At 38.1% G+C, this 19,944-nt stretch overlaps 1 protein-coding gene across 1 annotated transcript in view; it reads left to right on the top strand.

Moving 5' to 3' along the window:
• Nucleotides 1-133: 133 nt before the first annotated feature.
• Nucleotides 134-19,944, top strand: part of Zfp654 (zinc finger protein 654) — a 64,533-nt gene continuing 44,722 nt past the window's right edge. The window contains exon 1 of the mRNA XM_237855.11: nucleotides 134-506. Coding sequence (XP_237855.6) covers nucleotides 321-506 — 186 coding nt within the window. The 5' untranslated portion in view covers nucleotides 134-320. The remainder of the gene's footprint in view (nucleotides 507-19,944) is intronic.

Raw genomic sequence — 19,944 nt, 5'->3', positions numbered from 1 at the left:
ATGGCAAAGCTCGTAGGCGGTCCTCAGCAACCGCCGAGTAGTGTTGACCAACAGATGGCAGGGCTGTCAAACAGACGGTTAGTTTAACCAATAGGAGTGTAGGGCGGGCATGCCTATGATTGGCGGTTTCCTTCTTCCAGTGAAAACTGGGGGCGTGGGTGGGCGGAGCCGGAAGTAGAGCCCAGTGGAGTGGCCCTGTCCGGCTCGGGCGGAGGGAAAGGAGGAGGGAACTAGAGGAGGAGGAGGAGGTTAGCTGAGGCAGCGGCGGCGGCAGCGGCGGCGGCGCAGGGGCTGGGTACGCGCTGGGCGGCGAGAGCCTCATGGCGGAGGAAGAGAGCGACCAAGAGGCCGAACGCCTCGGAGAAGAGCTCGTGGCCATTGTGGAGTCCCCCCCGGGCCCAGTGGGGCTCAGAGCTGCCGGCGACGGCAGAGGGGGAGCCAGCGGCAGCGGCTCTGGCGGCGGCGTCGGGATCAGCAGCCGGGATTACTGCCGACGCTTCTGTCAGGTGAGGCGCCCGTCGGCCGCTCCGACTTGTCACCGGGCTCCTGGGCCTCTGCGTGGCTCCTGGCCTGCTGGCCCAGGTATCTGGGCTGTGTCCCGGACTGATCCTTCAGCGGGACAGAGAGGGAGTCTGGGAAGCCCCGGTCCCCTCTCTGCACCTCTCCAAGCTTGGCGATAGGGACGGGGAGCGGGTTGGGGGGTGACTTGTGTACTTCGAGGTGAGAAGAAAGTGAGTTTGTCGTGGTGGGTGGACTGGGAGCTGGACGGTCAACGGGAAAGAAGCCGGTCCTGACATGCCTGTGCCTCACGCAGACCCTCTTCGTGCATGAGGGTCCCGCCTTTCTCACGTTCACTACCCGGTTCCTCTCACTTCTGCTGAGCTCTCCTGTCTTTCTCTAAGACCCGGGTCCCCGCATTCTCTTTTTCAGAGACGCCAAGCATGCTATCACCCCACTGCCTGACCTCCTGTCATCGCCACCCCTCCCCCTCTGCTAGGGTCTCCTGTCATTCCCTCACTGGGTGCCTCTGGACCAGTTCTTCCGTTGGCTTTGGCACTGACCCACCGTTAGCTACCCCCATCCCCCACCAGGTGTGTGTGTGTGGGGGGGGGGTGTTTTCGGTGTGGGACGTTATTGGAGTGATTGTCATCTTCCCCTCTCTTGACCCCCTTCTCTGACAAACAGTTTCCTAATTGACTGCACACAGAGAAAGTCGTTTTCCTGAAACTATTGCCCTGGTTACACCACCCCTCCCCCAGCCTTTAAATTACATGTTTTTGGTTAGTCTGTTAAATTCAGTATCGGAAAAAAAGTGACAGTAAATTATTTACTTCCTTTATTCTTCCGACTGCTTTTAGGATTGAATGTAGTTTTTATTTAACTGTAAGTAAATATAGAAACAACCTACGGGTTTAGGGATAAAGTTTGGATAATCTGCATTCTCATCTGCATACATTTGTAATACAAGGTTTTTGCATTCGCAACTCTTGCTTCTTAAAAAAATACTTTTTTTAATACTACCTTTAAGAAGTATTTCTTAATGTGCACTAAGTGTTCAGACCTGGCTCTACCATTTCTTAGCTGTTACTTTGTTACTTAACCTGTTACTTAACATCTGTGCTTCACTTAATTTTTTTAGTTGGGATAGTTGCTAGCTGGATAAATACATGAAAGGTTTGGATGAGTTAGCGGTTAATTTCATTCTGGTCACAGGTGCGCAATAAAATGAACCATGAGTGGGCATTAAATTTGTTGACATTTCATTTTATGCCCTGCCACGCACTTAAGAAAAGAGTAAGTTGATATTTTTGGATAAGTTACTAGTGAGTAAATTTAATTTTTTTGCCAATGTCATAGAAAAATTGGTTTGAAGGTCGAAACAGTCTGGGTATAGACAATATATATCTTTAACACTGGCTCTATCTAGTAACTTTCTTGAAAACGTGTTTCATCTTGACAGTTGATGCTCAGTGAAGTTCACTGTCTTGATTTTGAGGGTATTTGTCTTATAACTACATGATTAATGTTTAGCAATCGTTACATTTATATACTATGAACCTAGGAACTTCAAACTAAGAAAAATTAGTATGCATTTGATATTTTAAATATATTCTGAAATAAATGTTATTGTGTCAGGCCTTTTAAGTATGACTTAGTTCTCTGTTTCTGCCTTGCCTGGCACCACCCCCCAGTCCTGCCCCCAACTCTGTGTGTGTGTGCACACTCTGTCTGGACATTGAAACCAAGCTCCCATTGCGTTCTACATTGCCCCCCTTCCCCAGGCCTGGTGGTGTTAATTTACTTGCTCAAATGCCTCCTCATTGCTGAAAACTTTGAGTGCTAGAGAACCTACTCTAAATTTCTTCTTGAAATTAATTTTTTAAGAAAAAATGAGCACATTTAGCTTATGAAAAACTTTGACAGCACCTGGGAGTTGGGGCACACAAATTGTCTGAGCTACATAATGAGACCCTGAGTCAAAAAAAAATTAAATTCTCATAGTTGACTTTAAAATGTTTTAAGAACAAATGAAATAACTATTTTATAAAATTCTAAGTTATAAATAGCCAGGAATAGAACTTAACAGAAAAAATGCAATGAACTTTTATTTTACATAGCTAAATTATGAGTGTTATCTGGACATACATTGAAAATGGCATTTTTTTTCCCCTGAAACCATCTATTTTAGAGATCAGTAATAGATCTCTTTCTGAGTTTCTGTTCTGGTTCTATTTTACAAGTGATATTTTTATTTACATATATTATCTTTTACATTTTTTAAATTGAATGGAAGAATCACATATAATAAGTTACATTTCATCTACTACTTAATAAAATAGGAGTTTATTGTTTTATTTGCCAGTAAGGAAAACTGGCTTATATAACTGAATTTCCAAATTTCAATTCTTTAAACAATTAGGATTCTATTATTTACTAATAGTAATATTAAATAACTTTCACTAATTAGCAAATTACCTAATCATGAGTTATTTCAAAAGAGATAATTTAATATTTGATTAATAAAATAATAATGTAAAATTGTTTGTCTAAGTGACAGAAAGCTAACGATATGAACTATGTATACTGCTTGTGATATTGAGAAGAAAATCTACAGTTTGGCTCTTTTTGGGGGAAAATATGAATCAAAATTTTTTGATTAGTAGCTGTGGTTGCAGGAGAAAGAAATGAACAATTCTTTTAAGGAAAACTAAACAAAGACTTTGGACTAATTGCTTCTAATTAGCTCTTCCTTTGGGTTATATTAGTTATCTGCTCAGGAAATGCTTCAGGATAGTGGGCCCTAACTAATACTTAATTTGCTTTGATATGGAAGGGAGGAGAAGGAAACTTTTACTAAGAACCTGTTAACTCTTTAACTTTCAGATAACAAGTAACATATTAGAATTTGAAGCCAAAACAAGTTAACTTTTCTTAGATCCCAAAAGAAGAACAAGATGGGAATTGATTTCAGACTTCAATATCTAGTAAAAAGCAAATTGAAGTGATCAAACAGAACACATACGCCTGGTGTGGATTTGATAGTGTAATGGGAAGTAAATGATAGGCAGGGGGGCAAACATCCTGAAAGTACTCAAGGAAGCACAGGAAGCACAGATATGATTTAAGAAAGGAGTCAAGACTGGTGGTGCAGCCTTTAATTTCCAAACTCAGGAGTCAGAGGCAGGTGAGTTCGAAGTCACCCCTGTCTACATAGTGATATCCAGGACTTTGTAAAGACCATGTCTCAAAACACACACACACACACACACACACACACACACCACACCACACCACACCACTTAAAATAAAAAAAGCTTAAAAAGGATACTTTATTATGCCATAGTAGTAAAATATTTTTCTCTTGAGTTGTTAGGTGCAGGAAACATTCACTCAGTTCCTAAAGCTGTAATATTTTGACTTTGGTCACATATAGTAAACTAAGCAAATTTTAGTATCAAATCATTTTAATGAGTTACATATCTGGAAATGATCTGTTAGGTTAAAGTAGACTATAAAACTATTTTGTACTGTGGTGGGATTGACAGCCACCCCAGGCAGATGACAAGCTATAAAACAAGAGAATGGATATAATGAACAGAAAGCCCTTATGTTAGTTAACACATAGGTAGGCTTAAATAGACAGAAGCTATTAATAATTCTGTGATGCAAAATCCTCTGTGGGTTTAGGAAGGGCATTAGAGATAATCTAATCTTTGGAGTTGATAGTTTATATCCCATAATGAACTTCAGAGAGTATGTTAAAATACTATCATCTTTAAATTTTATTCTGTAATATTGTCATAGGTAGATGCTGCTGATGAGTGAAACTCATTTGTGAAGCAATTACATTTGCTGTCTGGGTTTTCAGAAATTTTGTTTCCTCCCAGTGGCATTCAGCAGTCTTAGATTTTCCTAACTGGCAGTTAGTGGGTAGGGTTAGTGTAGGACAGCCAACAGTTAACCTGGTCTGTCTGACATGTTAGTGGTACCCAGGTGAGAAAGCCTGCCATACTTTACATTTTTACTTTGTAGCTAGCTAGGTTTTTGTTTGGGTAATGCTGTTCTTAACAAAAGGTACCTTATAATTCTTCAGTAAGATTTAACAGCAATTGTAGTCTATGCAAGACACCTAAGACATGGGTTTGCCTCTTTTTTCATATTTAATTTCTCTTCAAAGAAATTTAAATTAATTGTCTTAGAAATTGTTGGTCTGATATATTGATCTTGGTGCAAAATTTATACAATAATACTTTCATGAAACGTTTCTGAGGGTGTTTAACGTATTATTTTTATTATTAATTATTGCTATTAATTGACATCTTAACTCATCTTTAATCAGTGTATGTATTTTTAAAAGTCATATAGAAGACCTAAATATGAGGAAGTCTTTTTCCCTGCAAGTTCAGACCTGATTTAAGTGATTTAAATAATGTAGTAATATATTGCTCATGTAAAATGTTTTGACTTGCTAGTGAAGAGATGGCCCTGTGGTCTTGTTATAACTGTACAGTTGCTTTTCTTTCTTAGCCATCTTCTTTCTAGTTTATCTGATATGCCAGTATACATGCTGGGATTCCAGCTATCAAACCTGACTTTTATGTGATGACAGGGTATTTCTGTGGGTAATTGAAAACTTGCCCTAAGTCCTGTTCACTGGGTTTCGTCCAGCTTATTTAGGCATCCCCATTCACACAGAATGTTAGAACTTTAAGAAAATGATTAATTCATGCTTAAGATTCTATTTAGTAAGGAAGGAAGAAAACAAGTTAGGTATTAAGCTATAGAAGCAACCAGCTTTTTATGTGAGAGGTGTTGGGGGTAACTTTTTAGAAAAATGTATTTTCTCCCCCATTTTTTCAGAGCTAGTCACTTGCAACTGATACACACACACACACACACACACACACACACACACACACACACACGCCTAGTTATGATTTTTTTTCCCTTTTCATTTTAGGTGTGATCAGTTAGTTTGTAGAGCTACTCTTTTCTTGTTATTGAGTACATCCAGTTTGAACTCTTACATATACCCATTTTTGTCATTTCTCCATTGCTTTTGAGTCTCTTTCTTGCATTTCTCTCCAGAGAAATAATTAAGGGTTAGGTTCTATTTTTGCCTGGGAAGGAGATCTGGGGGAAGATTTTAGTCCCTCCCCTTTTATGATTTTTCACACTCCTTTTACTTCCACTTTTACAAGTATGTAGTGCCTCACCATTCCTTCAATTTCTCCCCCTCTCAGGATTTTGGAGTCCTTAAAACATGATTAACTTGTTCCTGAACTCTTCCATTATGTTTTGGATTTCAACTTCTCAGTTTTCAAGCTAGGAACAACTTCCTCCAGCTACTTCCTAGCTACCTAAATGTGTGTGGTGTGTGTGTGTGTGTATGTGTGTGTGCGCGTGTGTGTGTATGTGTCTGTGTCTGTCTGTATCTGTCTGTCTCTGCCTCTGTCTGTCTGTCGGTCTTTTAAAACAAAAACATTTTAATTTAGTTGAGTTTGCGAGTGAACAGAAGTAAATGTGTGTTTATTTGGCTACATTTAATATTGGCTACATTGAAAATTAGCTCAATGTGAAGAATAGCTATAAAGAGGAGCAGTCTTAGCACTTGGGAGACAGAGGCAGTCATAACTTCTAAAATCCAGAACAAGCAGGGCTACACAGAGAAAGAAACCCTGTCTAGAAAAAACAAACAACAATAGCAGAACGAATAAATATAAAAGATGAAGGCAAGAATTGACAGTAATTTGCCCTGATGTACTTACTTTTGCCAATTCCGTGGACTATTGTATTGTGAATGTTCAGAGCTAAAAATCAATTCAGTGCACCACTTTACTTCATACATTCCTTTCAGAGTTTTTTAAAATGTGGGCTTTAAAAATGGTTTTCAAAAACCTGAGTATTAGAGACATTTGAAGTATTCATGAAAGGCAAAATTTATGGAAGGCTATTTATTTGTAGTAATAGTTATTACTATTAATAACTAGAGAAAAAACAAAACAATTAGTCTACATGTTCTTTAATACATTTTTAGTTTGACTTTCATAGTTGAAGACTAGTTGTTGCTAATGACAACAGCAAATTATTGAGAATAGCTTCAGTGACAAACAGCATGGAAACCTTCACATGTAACAAAATCTATATCCCTCCCCCAGGTCATGTTTGTAAAGAATGTTTGTTCATATTTGAAACTGTTTAAGCATACTGATTATCCAGAATGCTTAAGACCAAGTAGTGGTGTATTCATTTAGGACTTTTATTCATTCATTCATTTATTTTTGAGACAGGGTCTTACCATGTAGTTTTAGTTGGTCTGAAACTGTGTAGATGAGGTTGTGTTTTGAGAGATCTTGCTGCCTCTGACTTTTGAGTGCTAGAACTAACGACTCATGTTGCCACAGTCAGTCCGCTTTAGTGGTCCTTCCACTCTGCAGATTTTAGAATATTGCATATACCTAGTACGATGGATAAGACCTAGATCCAATCCCCAAATCCATTTGCTTCCATATACCTTATTCGTAACCTGACAGCAGTTGTATACTTTTCTCAGTGCATGTAGAGGTTTGATTTTGAATCCTCATAGGCACACAGAAGACAAGTATGTCTGGTATGTTTATGGATGAATTTTATTATTCCTTTCACCTGTTTATTTTCTTAGGTTTTCTTTGTTAAAATTCAAATTTTATTAGAAAAGTTCTGTATGGGTTTTTCCAGACTGTGTGTGTGTGTGTGTGTGTGTGTGTGTGTGTGTGTGTGTGGTTTTGGCTCTCCTAGAACTTGTTCTGTAGACCATGCTGACCTCCAACTCAGAGAACTGCCTGCCTCTGCCTCCTGAATGCTGGGATTAAAGTCCATCACCATGCCCAGCTCTTAAAAAAATACTTTTTTTTTTAAATATAGGAAAAATACAGGATAAAATGTACTTTATTTTCTTGCTTAGATTCTTTTCAAGTGCAATCATTTTACATAATGAAATTTTATTTTATCCGCAAAGATAAGTGAAATACGCCTACTTTGGTGTAGAGAAGAGATAATTTAATTTAGCAAATTAATAAAGGTGTTACTTTTACTTCTACCAGTGAAATCTTAAGTGTAAGTAATTTATTGACACAAAGTCTTTCATATATTTACCATTGCTTTCTTTCTTTCTTTTTTTTTTTTTTTATTGAGTATTTCTTATATACATTTCGAGTGTTATTCCCTTTCCCGGTATCCGGGCAAACATCCCCCTCCCCCCTCCCCTTCCTTATGGGTGTTCCCCTCCCAACCCTCCCCCCATTGCCGCCCTCCCCCCCATGGACTAGTTCACTGGGGGTTCAGTCTTAGCAGGACCCAGGGCTTCCCCTTCCACTGGTGCTCTTACTAGGATATTCATTGCTACCTATGGGGTCAGAGTCCAGGGTCAGTCCATGTATAGTCTTTAGGTAGTGGCTTAGTCCCTGGAAGCTCTGGTTGCTTGGCATTGTTGTACTTTTGGGGTCTCGAGCCCCTTCAAGCTCTTCCAGTTCTTTCTCTGATTCCTTCAATAGAGGACCTATTCTCAGTTCAGTGGTTTGCTGCTGGCATTCGCCTCTGTATTTGCTGTATTCTGGCTGTGTCTCTCAGGAGCGATCTACATCCGGCTCCTGTCGGTCTGCACTTCTTTGCTTCATCCATCTTGTCTAATTGGGTGGCTGTATATGTATGGGCCACATGTGGGGCAGGCTCTGAATGGGTGTTCCTTAAGTCTCTGTTTTAATCTTTGCCTCTCCCTTCCCTGCCAAGGGTATTCTTTTTCCTCATTTAAAGAAGGAGTGAAGCATTCACATTTTGATCATCCGTCTTGAGTTTCGTTTGTTCTAGGGATCTAGGGTAATTCAAGCATTTGGGCTAATAGCCACTTATCAATAAGTGCATACTTATTTTATTAGAAAAGTTCTGTATGGGTTTTTCCAGACTGTGTGTGTGTGTGTGTGTGTGTGTGTGTGTGTGTGTGTGTGTGTGTGTGTGTGTGTGGTTTTGGCTCTCCTAGAACTTGTTCTGTAGACCATGCTGACCTCCAACTCAGAGAACTGCCTGCCTCTGCCTCCTGAATGCTGGGATTAAAGTCCATCACCATGCCCAGCTCTTAAAAAAATACTTTAAAAAATAAAGTGTATGTCTTTCTGTGTTTGGGTTAGCTCACTCAGGATGATATTTTCCAGTTCCAACCATTTGCCTACGAATTTCATAAACTCGTTGTTTTTGATAGCTGAGTAATATTCCATTGTGTAGATGTACCACATTTTCTGTATCCATTCCTCTGTTGAAGGGCATCTGGGTTCTTTCCAGCTTCTGGCTATTATAAATAAGGCTGCAATGAACATAGTGGAGCACGTGTCTCTTTTGTATGTTGAGGCATCTTTTGGGTATATGCCCAAGAGAGGTATAGCTGGATCCTCAGGCAGTTCAATGTCCAATTTTCTGAGGAACCTCCAGACTGATTTCCAGAATGGTTTTACCAGTCTGCAATCCCACCAACAATGGAGGAGTGTTCCTCTTTCTCCACATCCTCGCCAGCATCTGCTGTCACCTGAGTTTTTGATCTTAGCCAATCGCACTGGTGTGAGGTGAAATCTCAGGGTTGTTTTATAAAGTTGAATACATTGATTAATACATTGTGAACTAGCTGTGAATCAGAAAAGAATAGAAACTCACCATCTTTGCTGTAGACAGACTGTTGATGCTAATGTACTTGCCTGTAAAGACTTCATGAGGAGAAGGTGAACAATACTGTAAAGGGGGCTAATAGCCACAACTGTTTGAAGATTCTATATACAACTTCTTTGCTGAAATTCTTTGATTTAATCTGAACATGAAATTTAAGGTATTTTGCCCCATTTGAGTTGAGTTCAGAAAGCCGGACTTCTATAAATCCCAGCTTGGCAAGGAGCTCTGGATTTTGTAGCTATATGGATGGTATTTGATGTGAGATATGAATTTACATAGGGAGAAAATGCAGACTGGGTTAAGAAAGGAATAAGAAAAAGGAATAAAAACTGAAACTGGAGGAACTCTAAAAGCAATTGACCAACAAAGAAAGAATGATTCTTTAAATGAAGTCTGAGAAGAGTTAATTATTGGAGAACATCAAGGAACAGAAGTCATACTAGATAAGTTTCAGGAATATAGAGTAGTCATCACTAACAGCAGAAAACTTGATTTATTGAGAGTGTATGGGTGGGGCTGGAGAGAAAGAACAGAGGTCTAAATTGGCAGCTGCTTGATCAGGTAGTTTGGATTGGTATACAGAGGATCATTTGAGTTCCTGATATTGGATATAGAGTAGGTACTAGGTTATACGTTTCATTATCAATGTTCATCTGCTCCAATAAAGGTATGAAGGATATAACTCCCCCATTCAGTATTGGGTGATAGGCTGTATAGTTGATCACCTAATAAACTTTCAGAAAAAAAGGGACAGGCTTGTTTTCTGGCTTCTGTGGTAGTCTATATACATTACCTATTTGTCCATTCACATTAGATAGGGAACCAGGGACAGACCAAAGTAACAATTCTATCAAAGGCAAATTTGCTGAGCAGAGTTTATTAAGGTTAAGAATGTGTATATTAAGGTCACTTAGCAAGTATGGCTACGGGGTTTCTTGCAGGAGTAATATGGATAGCTTATTCCTGAGCCCCCAACCCCCGAATGGTGACAATTCATGAAGGCTGTATCCTTGGAAATTCCTGCACAACTTGGAGACAGCTCAGCTATTAGGAGTCTTCTATGTAGAAGTTAACTGTGTGTAGACTTATGTATCTTGTAAGCTTCAGGTCTGCTGACCTTTGGTTTGTTTACTTCTTCAGTCTAGAAAGGAATCTTTCAATTATGAGGAAATTGCTGATCAATACTACTCTCATACATGTATACTCTATTTATAAATATATATTTCTACTACTGAAGTTGGTATTATCGGGGTATTTTCACTACTCTAAAGGTTAAATGTTCTAAATACTCTCTAATGTCCCTGTGTTGATTGGCATGGACAATGATTTAAAACATACTTACAGTACTGAAAACTTAATATTTGTCTCAGTATATTTTCTGTTGCTAAAATAAAATACCACAGATTTGAGTAATTTAATAGTTCTGGAAGCTATAGTTACAAGGCTAGAAGCTGCAGCATCTTTTTAGGACCTATTACTGAATCAAAACATGAGAGAAATTGTGTCAAGAGCAAGGGAACATGGATACTAGATTCATATTTAGATCCATATTCTATTTCTGTCTATCTGTCTGTCTGTCCCTCCCTCCCTCCCCTCCCTCTGTAACATTACTAATGTAGGCTGGAGAGTTGGCTCAGCAGTTAAGAGCACTGACTGCTCTTCCAGAGGTCCTAAGTTCAATTCCCAGCAACCACATGATGGCTCACAACCATCTGTAATGGGATCAGATGTCCTCTTCTGGTGTGTCTGAAGACTACTATAGTGTACTCATATAAATAAAATAAATCTTAAAAAACGAAATAGATTTGTTTTTAAAAACATAAACCACTACTAATGCTATCATGATTGCCCTAACCTTGTGATGTTATGTAGCCCTAAGTATATTGGAAAGGTTTCAATTCCAGACACCATCAGAATGTTATTTAAGTTTTTAGAACACAAACTTTAAAAGATGTTTTCAAATTTATAGCAGCTTAAAATATCCAGTACATTTTATTAGATTTTCCTAATTGTATACATTTATGTATTGTATACATATTACTCCCACTTTCAGTGTTACTCATGTTAATTATGTATCAGAAATTTTGCTAATTGCTTTGCCTGTTGTAATGCGTTTAATTTGCTACCCTTCATGGTATCTGCTATTATTTTGATTTTACAGATAAAAGAACTAAGATTGAGAGAGCAGATGACTTGACCAAGTAGACATAAAAACTGTATTATGTCTGGGATATTATTTGATTATATTAAAGTATTTAAAATTCATTATTGATTAAAAGTAATGTCATAGACAGTAACCAAAAAAATGAAAAAATAAAAATAAAAATAAAACCCCACAAGACACCAAAACCACAAATGTTCATCAATGTGTATATTACCTGTTGCTGTGATAAAACAGTGACTCAAAGCAACTTATGGAAGAGTTTATTTTGGCTAACAGTTGCAGAGTATAACGTGGCAGGGAGGCATGCAACAAGAAGGAGGCATTGGGGCAGAAACAGGAGGCTGAGAGAGCACATCTTCAGATGCAAGCAGGAGCAGAAAACAAGCTAACAACATGGCTGACTCTCACAGCCCTTCTTCAGTGATAGTCTTCCTCCATCAAGGCCACACTTGTTAAACCTCTTCAGCCAGCACAACCTACTGGGATCAAGTACTCAGAATATTTGTGCCTATAGGGACATTCATATTCTAACCACTAAAGTGTGGAAGAACAAAAAGGAAAAGGGAATAAGAAGAAAGAAAGAAAGAAAAAAGGAAGAAAGAAAGAAAGAAAGAAGGAAAAAAGGAAGAAAGGAAGAAAAGACCAAACGCTTACATTTAAGCTTTCTGAAATTTTTCATTCAAAATGATTGACTTTATTTTGTGTCCCCTATGAAGCACACAGAGATTTATTTATCTCAGCAGCAGTGGCTTTGATATCAGTTAGTTCAACATGTAAATGCATGATGATTTTAAACCAGCAGAGGTTATGTTTGTCTTGTAACACTATGTAGACTAGGCTGGCCCAAAACTCATGGAGATCCCCATGCCTCTACTCCTTGAATACTGAGGTTAAAGAGTGCACCTTAATAAGCATCTAGCCTTATAACACTTAGGTAAATACAAAGGTATAGCAAGTTGTTATAGTGGTTGAAGCTGGGAAAATTTATGATGTGTGATTTTTCTCAAATGCTGAAATTTATTAAAGCAATATGAATAGACTGTAATCAAGATAGGAAGTCTAAAAATTTAGTAGATACAAATACGAGAATATCAAAAGCTGTTTCTTTTTTAAATATTAGTTTGGTTTCTTGTGTGCAATCCTGTGTTTATAAAAAGAGTAGATATGCATTCATTACTTTGATTCCAGTACCTAACTTAAAATTGGAGCCAGAGTCTAGTCATCCATGTTTTCCATGATAAGATGTCCACATTTTTATGTTATTAGTGTGAACTGGGTCTTGCTAGTCAAAAAATTCAGTTAAGGACTAAAAGGTTGAATAACAATTGAACTAGCATTTGAGAGAGAAAAAAACAACACAGACAAGCATAAATCTTAGCAATTTCTAGAAGAAGGGCGATAGAGGGGAGGAGGAGGGAAAGCCAGGCTACTTGGGTTATGAGTCTGAAAGCTAGCATGTTCAGCAATGCAGATTGGCAAACGACTGCCTGGCAGACAGGGAGAGACTACAGAGACAGTGAACAAGCCTAAAGAGTTAGGGTCAGTACATCTAGGGGTTGGCCACTAGAGAAAAAGAGAAAAAAAAAAAGGGAACAGGTTTGCTTTTTCCTCTCTTCTTAGCATTTTTTTCAAGTAAATCAAATTTCCTGTGGCCTGAACTCCTGGTCAGCTGAGTGACAGGCTTAGCTAGATTACTTCTTGGAGAAGCAGGCAATGCTATATGATGTTCTAATCTTTAGAACAGATCAGAATGCGATGGTCTCCACCTAGGGCCAGAGATATTTTGTTCTTTTGACTAGGAGGCCCAAGAGTGGCAAAGCTGATATGTTTATCTTTTTAGAGTTACCAGGGAAGGAGGTAGTGCAGTCCAAAACTCACTTTGAGGGAGGAGCCCTCAATTTTATGGAGCAGCATGTATAGAGATGAAAGCAAAGCTGTGTTTTTGTGAATCTTAAATGTTTTAAGATAGATAAGGGAAGGTAATATAGGAAAGCCTACCCAGAAAAGGACGCCATTGGTAGGTAGCTAGAAAATGAATGCCTAAGGGCCTGACAGACTAGTGATTATGGAAATTGAGTAAGGTGAGAGGAAAGTTACTAGAAATATTAGCATAGTAAAGTATTTAACATTTGGGAATGAGAATACCCCAAAGAATTCTTTGAGATTGTATCAGGTTCTAATCTGAATATCTGGAGTTATGTTAAGAAATCCAATGAGCATCAGGATTTGCTGACTCAAAGAGTTAATGTTTCTGTTTCAACTATTAGTATATTCTTTAAAAAAAATCAAATTGTTTATACTCAAGCTCTAGTGTGTCATATAGCTATAGTATACATATTTATTTATTTGAAGAGCTTTTTCTGGTGAAAGAACAATGAACTTTAAAGTAGCTAATGAGTTGAAATACAGAACTTGCTTTTTTTCAGTAGTGCTTCAGTTGAAGATCTGTCCACTATGATCAGTTTTCAAGTTTAATATTGGGTTTTAATTTGAATGGCCCTAGTTACATGTTTAAATGTATCAAATTTAATCTACTTGTCTCCCCCCACCCCCACCCCCCGAACTGAGGATGGAACCCAGGGCCTTGTGCTTGCTAGGCAAGCGTTCAACCACTGAGCTAAATTCCTAACCCCATCTACTGATTAATAAAGTGCCAATTTGTTCAATTGATTTGTCTCCTTTTACTAGAGATTTGGTTGACTGTATTACTTTGGGCCGGAGTTGAGACAAGATTGGTGGGAAAAAGCTGCTCAATTCATGTTAGCTAGGAAGCAGAACAGTTGGGAGAGTCAGTGACCAGATACAATCATTAACAAATTGGTTAACATCTAGGTCCCACCTCTGAAAAATGTGATCACCTCCAATAATGCTATTAGATTATGAAACTATTAGTGGATTAATCCACTTTAACAAGGGTCAAGGTACCCATGATTTTAACATAGGATTTTGGAGACACTTTATATCCAAATCATATAAAAATATAAAGTAAGTTTGTTTTCAGCTTTATGAGTCATAATCAATTCTTTGAATACATAGAGTTTATTGCCTGTATGTGTACATGCATGTGGGGGCCAGAATTCAACTTCATAAGTCTTTCTCAATCTCTCCCACCTTAACTTTTTTTTTTTTTTTTTTTTTTTAAGAGGATGTGGTCTCTCTATTTAGCTCTGGCTGTCTTAGAACTTTCTCTGTCGACCAGACAGACTGGCCTCAGAATTCAGAGATTTGTCTGCCTCTGCCTCATTAAGTCACACACCATTATGCACAGTTCCACCTTAATTTTTGAAACAGGATCTTACCATCCTGGAGCTCAGGCTGTCTGGGTAAAGAGCTCTGGAAATGCATTTGTCATGCACTAGACCGACATACTTATGCTGCCGTGTCCAGCTTTCATGGGAGTGTTAGGAATCTGAACTCAGTCCTCACGCTTGCAGAGCAGGCTTTCTGCTGACTGCGTGAGTCCTCTATCCTCTATAACTTGCATTTAACTTTTACTAGAAAGCCTCTCCAAGTGCTTTGTACTGTTTTCTTTTGGGGAGGGGGGGGTGTACAGGCAGAGAGTTCTTATCCCTAAACATTTTTACATTTTGAAGTAGTTTGCATTTTTCCTTTTAAAAATTTTATGAAATCAATGGTTTTTAACCACAGGTACCACCAGGTCTTAATTGATGGCTCCTGCATTAGAAGTAGGCATATTACTTCTACTACATATTTCTACTATTGATACTTATTTCTTCTGTGTGGTCCTGTACTTTTTTGCTAGAGTAAGTCTGGAGTCTGTGTAGTAGCACAGCATGTACTGTCTGAAGAACCCCAACCACAGCTGTTGTCCTCCAGGCTTCACAGTTCAGTGTTCTGTTCTTGTCTTCTGTTTTCAATCTTGTGCTAAGACACTTTTCGTACTTTGTTACCTGGGAGGTTGCTGCTCCCCTGATATCTTAAATCATAAAATCACTCATAAAATTAAATCATAAAAGCACTCTTCTGCTCCCTGTTTACACCATTTACGTAATAACCAAGAAATGAAGTTCTTTTAGATGTTTTTGAGCTACCTAATGTAGGTTCTGGGAACTGAACTTGAGTCCTTGCAAAAACCGTATGCTGAGCTATCTCTCCAACTGAAGAGTTCCTCATCTGATTTATATTCCTTTCAGCCTTTTTACTTTGCTTTTAGTTGTCCTATGTCCTATATAGTGTAACTTCGTTGGCACAATAAACATTCTATTTTGTCACATTTCTGTGAGCAGTGGAGGGTATGCATGCTTTACTATCAATAAACATACTGAGGTTGGTTTGGTTTACTTTTTAGACTACTTCTGAGCTGGCCCCCATGCCTTCCTTTTCCTTTCTCTTTGCTTTTGCTCCGTCCATTATCTCTCATCTTTATGATGCCAAGAAACTAAAATGTGAAGGACTTTGAATCAAGATGACATCAGTAAAAAACAAAATTTACCCACTCTTAGCTTCCTCAGTTAAGGAAATATTCGTCTAAAGCAGAGCTCCTACTTTCTTTTCATTATTGCTTTTCTTCTCACTAGGCCTTTCATTTATGGCACTATGCTGATCATATAATTGCAATTTATATTAACTATATACTCAAGATGTACCTGAAATACTTCAGAGAATTTAATATGATCTCTTATTTTGCTACTTATCAGATCAGATCTGTAGAATCTTTTTGCTACTTTGTATAAATTTCTCAGTGTTCTTTTATTATTTTCCATCAGTTTTTAATAGACTATTTTATCATAGTTGGATTTTCACTCTGGCTCAGTTTTGAGGTTTCTGTCCTATAGTTATGTTTTCCCTTAGTTAGGTACCTTTGAAATCATCAAAGATTCTCTTTCTAGTGGGTAGCAACTAGTGCTTTGTTCCTCCCTAATTCTATCCTTGAGAACATTTCTGCCCCCTAACCCCCTCCACCCCATACCGTTGATTTTAGGAGTGTATACTTTCTAAGGAAGTACAAGTTTTTTCCATCTTATTCAGCATTCCTTCTTATTTACTTTTCTTTAATTCCCTTACTATGAATAAAATTGTTTCATCGCTCTTAAATATTTTCTTTTTTTATTTTTATTTATTTTATGTATATGAGTAGTACACTGTAGCTGTCTTCAGACACACCAGAAGAGGGCATCGGATCTCATTACAGATGGTTGCGAGCCACCTTGTGGTTGCTGGGATTTGAACTCAGGACCTCTGAAAGAACAGTCAGTGCTCTTTATCCCTGAGACATTCAGTGGTGATGCACACCTTTAATCCTAACACTTGGGAAGCAGAGGCAGGTAGATCTCTGAGTTTGAGGCCAGGCTTGTCTACAGATTGAGTTCCAGGACAGCCAAATCTACCCAGAGAAACCCTGTCTCATAAAACAAAGCAATCACCAAATTAAATTCAACTTCTCTGGATATTGAGCAAACCTAGTGTTGTGGTTGCCCTGGTCCTGTTTGTATTCTGATGTTAATTCTGTTTCCTTAAGAGGAGCTGCCCCATGGAGGAGTGGATCACCCAGATGATTTCAGGTGAACCTTCTCCCCATTTTCACTGGTTAAATAAAGGCTGGAGCCTGTGATTCAGCAGTGGAAGGGAAAGGTGGGCAGAGATTTTAGAGAATAGGGAACAACAGAGGAAGAAGGACTAGGAGGAATAGGTGGAAGGAAGTCGGAGCAGAACCGCATGGGCTGGAGAAGCCTCAAGTAGCAAGGGATCTCATAGCCAGGGAATAATAGATTAGTCTAGTGGTAAATCTGCCCAACCTAAAGCCGTGCAACTTATAAATATTATGACTGAGTTTGTGTTTTTGCATGAGCGTATTAGGGTTGGAGATTTACCACAACACTTAGTATTGAAAGTTAGTTTTATTTAACTTTCATTTTAATTTAATCTTTTATTGTGCACATACTTGTATTCTCTTGTCCAGGCACCGATCCAATATGAAAATTTATAAAGCAAATGTTGTGTTACTCCTTAAGTTTTGGTAACAAATGGAAATTGACATCCCAATTGATGTAAAGCCCTTCCTGTTTACTATCACTTTACTAATAGGAAAGCCAGATTTTTATGCTGACCTGCATGCTATTGTGTAGGTGCCCTGACCTGTGTCACATGCAATGAATGTGAAAACTCTACATATAGAACTAAACCTCTACAATTAACCTTGCCTAGAGTTGGTAGGGTCTCACTAATCATTACAAACATCATCCCATGGACTAAGTGATTTGGGCATGTGGTATGAAATATCCTTATTATGGTATGTTTTGAGAAGGACTGAGCTCATATTTTATAAGTGAGAATGTGGAAAAAAAGACAGTCATACAGTCCAGAGTTGAGGAGGACAAAATAGAGTGAGAGGATTCTGACTGGTGTTTGGCAGCTACCCTTCTTTTTATTAAGCAGTATAGGCTTTCTAGCTCTTTCCCATAGTTTATAGAAAGTTCTGGGACCACAGAAGAGGAAGAAAGTCAGTCCCTGTTTCATACAAAGTATAGATAAAAACAATACCATTCCTATTGTGAGAATGTTTTTTCTAACATTGTGAAGTAGCAGAATGCTGGTTAACAGAATATTTAGAATATGAAGTCTCAACCAATTTTAAATTACAAAGAGTTATTTACAGTGTTTCAATGGCAGTTAGCACAAACCAAGTTGCTTGTTAGTATGCTTGTTAGTATGGAGATGTTTTGTAGTCTTATGACTTTATATATATGACTACCACTATTCCTTTACGACTTCCTCTAGTGCCTCCCATCCAGTCTTGCTCCTACCTTCATGTCCTCCTTTTAGAATTATTAATAACTCCCTGAGTCCAATTAATTAGTGTTACATATATGCATGATGTGGGACTATTCCTAGGGCATGGGCACCCTTGTAGCACCATAGTACTCAAAGGAGAGCGACTCTCCTTCCCATGAGGAGCCCACAGGTCTTCCACAGGTGTGGGAGCCCCTCTCCTATCCATGCTGGAGCTCCTGCAGGTCTTGGACAGGAGACCACAGCTGCTGTGTAATATCCATGTCAGGGCCACAGGCCAACATTTCACTGCTCTCCTTCCCATCTGCTCCCTCTTCCATGTACTGAGGGTTGGATTCGGGGGGTAGATGTAGATGACCCATCCATAGCTGAGCACTCAGCCATTTTCTTCTGATTTGTAGGTACAAATCAGAAGACAGTTTTGACAGGATGACTATTTAGAAAATAAGAGTTTTCCCGTCTAAAGCCTATGTTCTCCCCAGCCATAGGTTTTTAACCAGATTCACAGTAGAAGGTATGAAATTCTTCTTGTGAAACAGACCTAATATCTAATCAATATTTTAAGTTATTTATTATTTCATGATTCACCAAAGTACTTTTATTTCATGTGTGAAACTAGTTTTGGTATCTTTCCTTTTGAATGGGATACATTCTTATAGTGTGATTTTACTTGATTTCTTCCTTTCTTTTGAAAATTTACTGTCTTTTGTTAAGTCAGTGAATATAGTGAATATATGCAGAGGATATTTGGGTAGAAAAAATACAATTGCTTCATTACAAATATCTCATCTAACAAGGTAAATGATTTTTTTCCCCCAACTAGGAGCTGTTTGTATCTAAACGAACCAAAACTTACAAAGTTGGTAGGAATCTATAATTTAAAATTTTTCAATTACATTCAGATGGACTTTGGAGACACTATCAAACAATCAAGTTTATAGAAACTAGAACTGAAGAATTGCTGTAAACCTAGACAGATAAGCACAAATATTGTGTTTTCCAAATAGGTAGATGATGGGAACTGTTGAGCATGGGAAATAGTGAGTAAAATTTGCTGAAGCATTTACTGAATAAATGGTTGACAATGGGAAGAGAAGAGCATCTTTATCTTTTTGCCCCCAAATAATTTAAATTATTTCTACCTAAAAAATAAGATTATTGACAGTAATGAAATATGTGCCAGACTGAACATATATATATATATGTGTGTGTGTGTGTGTGTGTGTGTGTGTGAATATATTTTTCTTTTTCTAAACATACTTTCTCAGATAGTAAAATAGGAGAGACTTAATATTACTAGCTGGTTTAATAGCCTTGTCAAAAAGATATTGACTAATGATCATTAATAAGGAATTTGAACATGTTCCAGTTACATATCCATGTTATATTTTGGATACAATCTTGATGATGACATTGAAAAAACCTTGCATATTTTCAGGTAACATGAACTGGAAGTAAATGCTAATATACTAGCTGTGCATAACTGCTGGTTTGGGGTGGTACTGTGACTGGGAAGAGTGGAAGCTATGAAATTAGAAGGACTGCTTAAGAGCAATCTGGGTGCAAAAGTGATGCAGCAATTTTGCTGATTGAAAAACTTAAGTCTATACTATCCTCAAGCTAAAACAGATGTGAAAGTGATTGTGATTTGAGTTAGCTTATAGTCTTATGGTTCATTTTGGATCATGTACAGGAAGAAGGTGTATGCTTTGCGCTGTGTTCAGGGTATGTTCTTAAGAGAAGGAAAAATTCTAGAGAAAATAGTTAAAAGATGTCAGATATCAAATTCACACCGGAGACTGTATTTGACAGACTGTGGCATTGTTGATATAGTTTTA

This window comes from Rattus norvegicus, chromosome 11 (assembly GCF_036323735.1).
Source record: "Rattus norvegicus strain BN/NHsdMcwi chromosome 11, GRCr8, whole genome shotgun sequence".
Lineage (NCBI taxonomy): Eukaryota > Metazoa > Chordata > Mammalia > Rodentia > Muridae > Rattus > Rattus norvegicus.
This window is presented reverse-complemented; position numbering and strand designations above follow the sequence as displayed.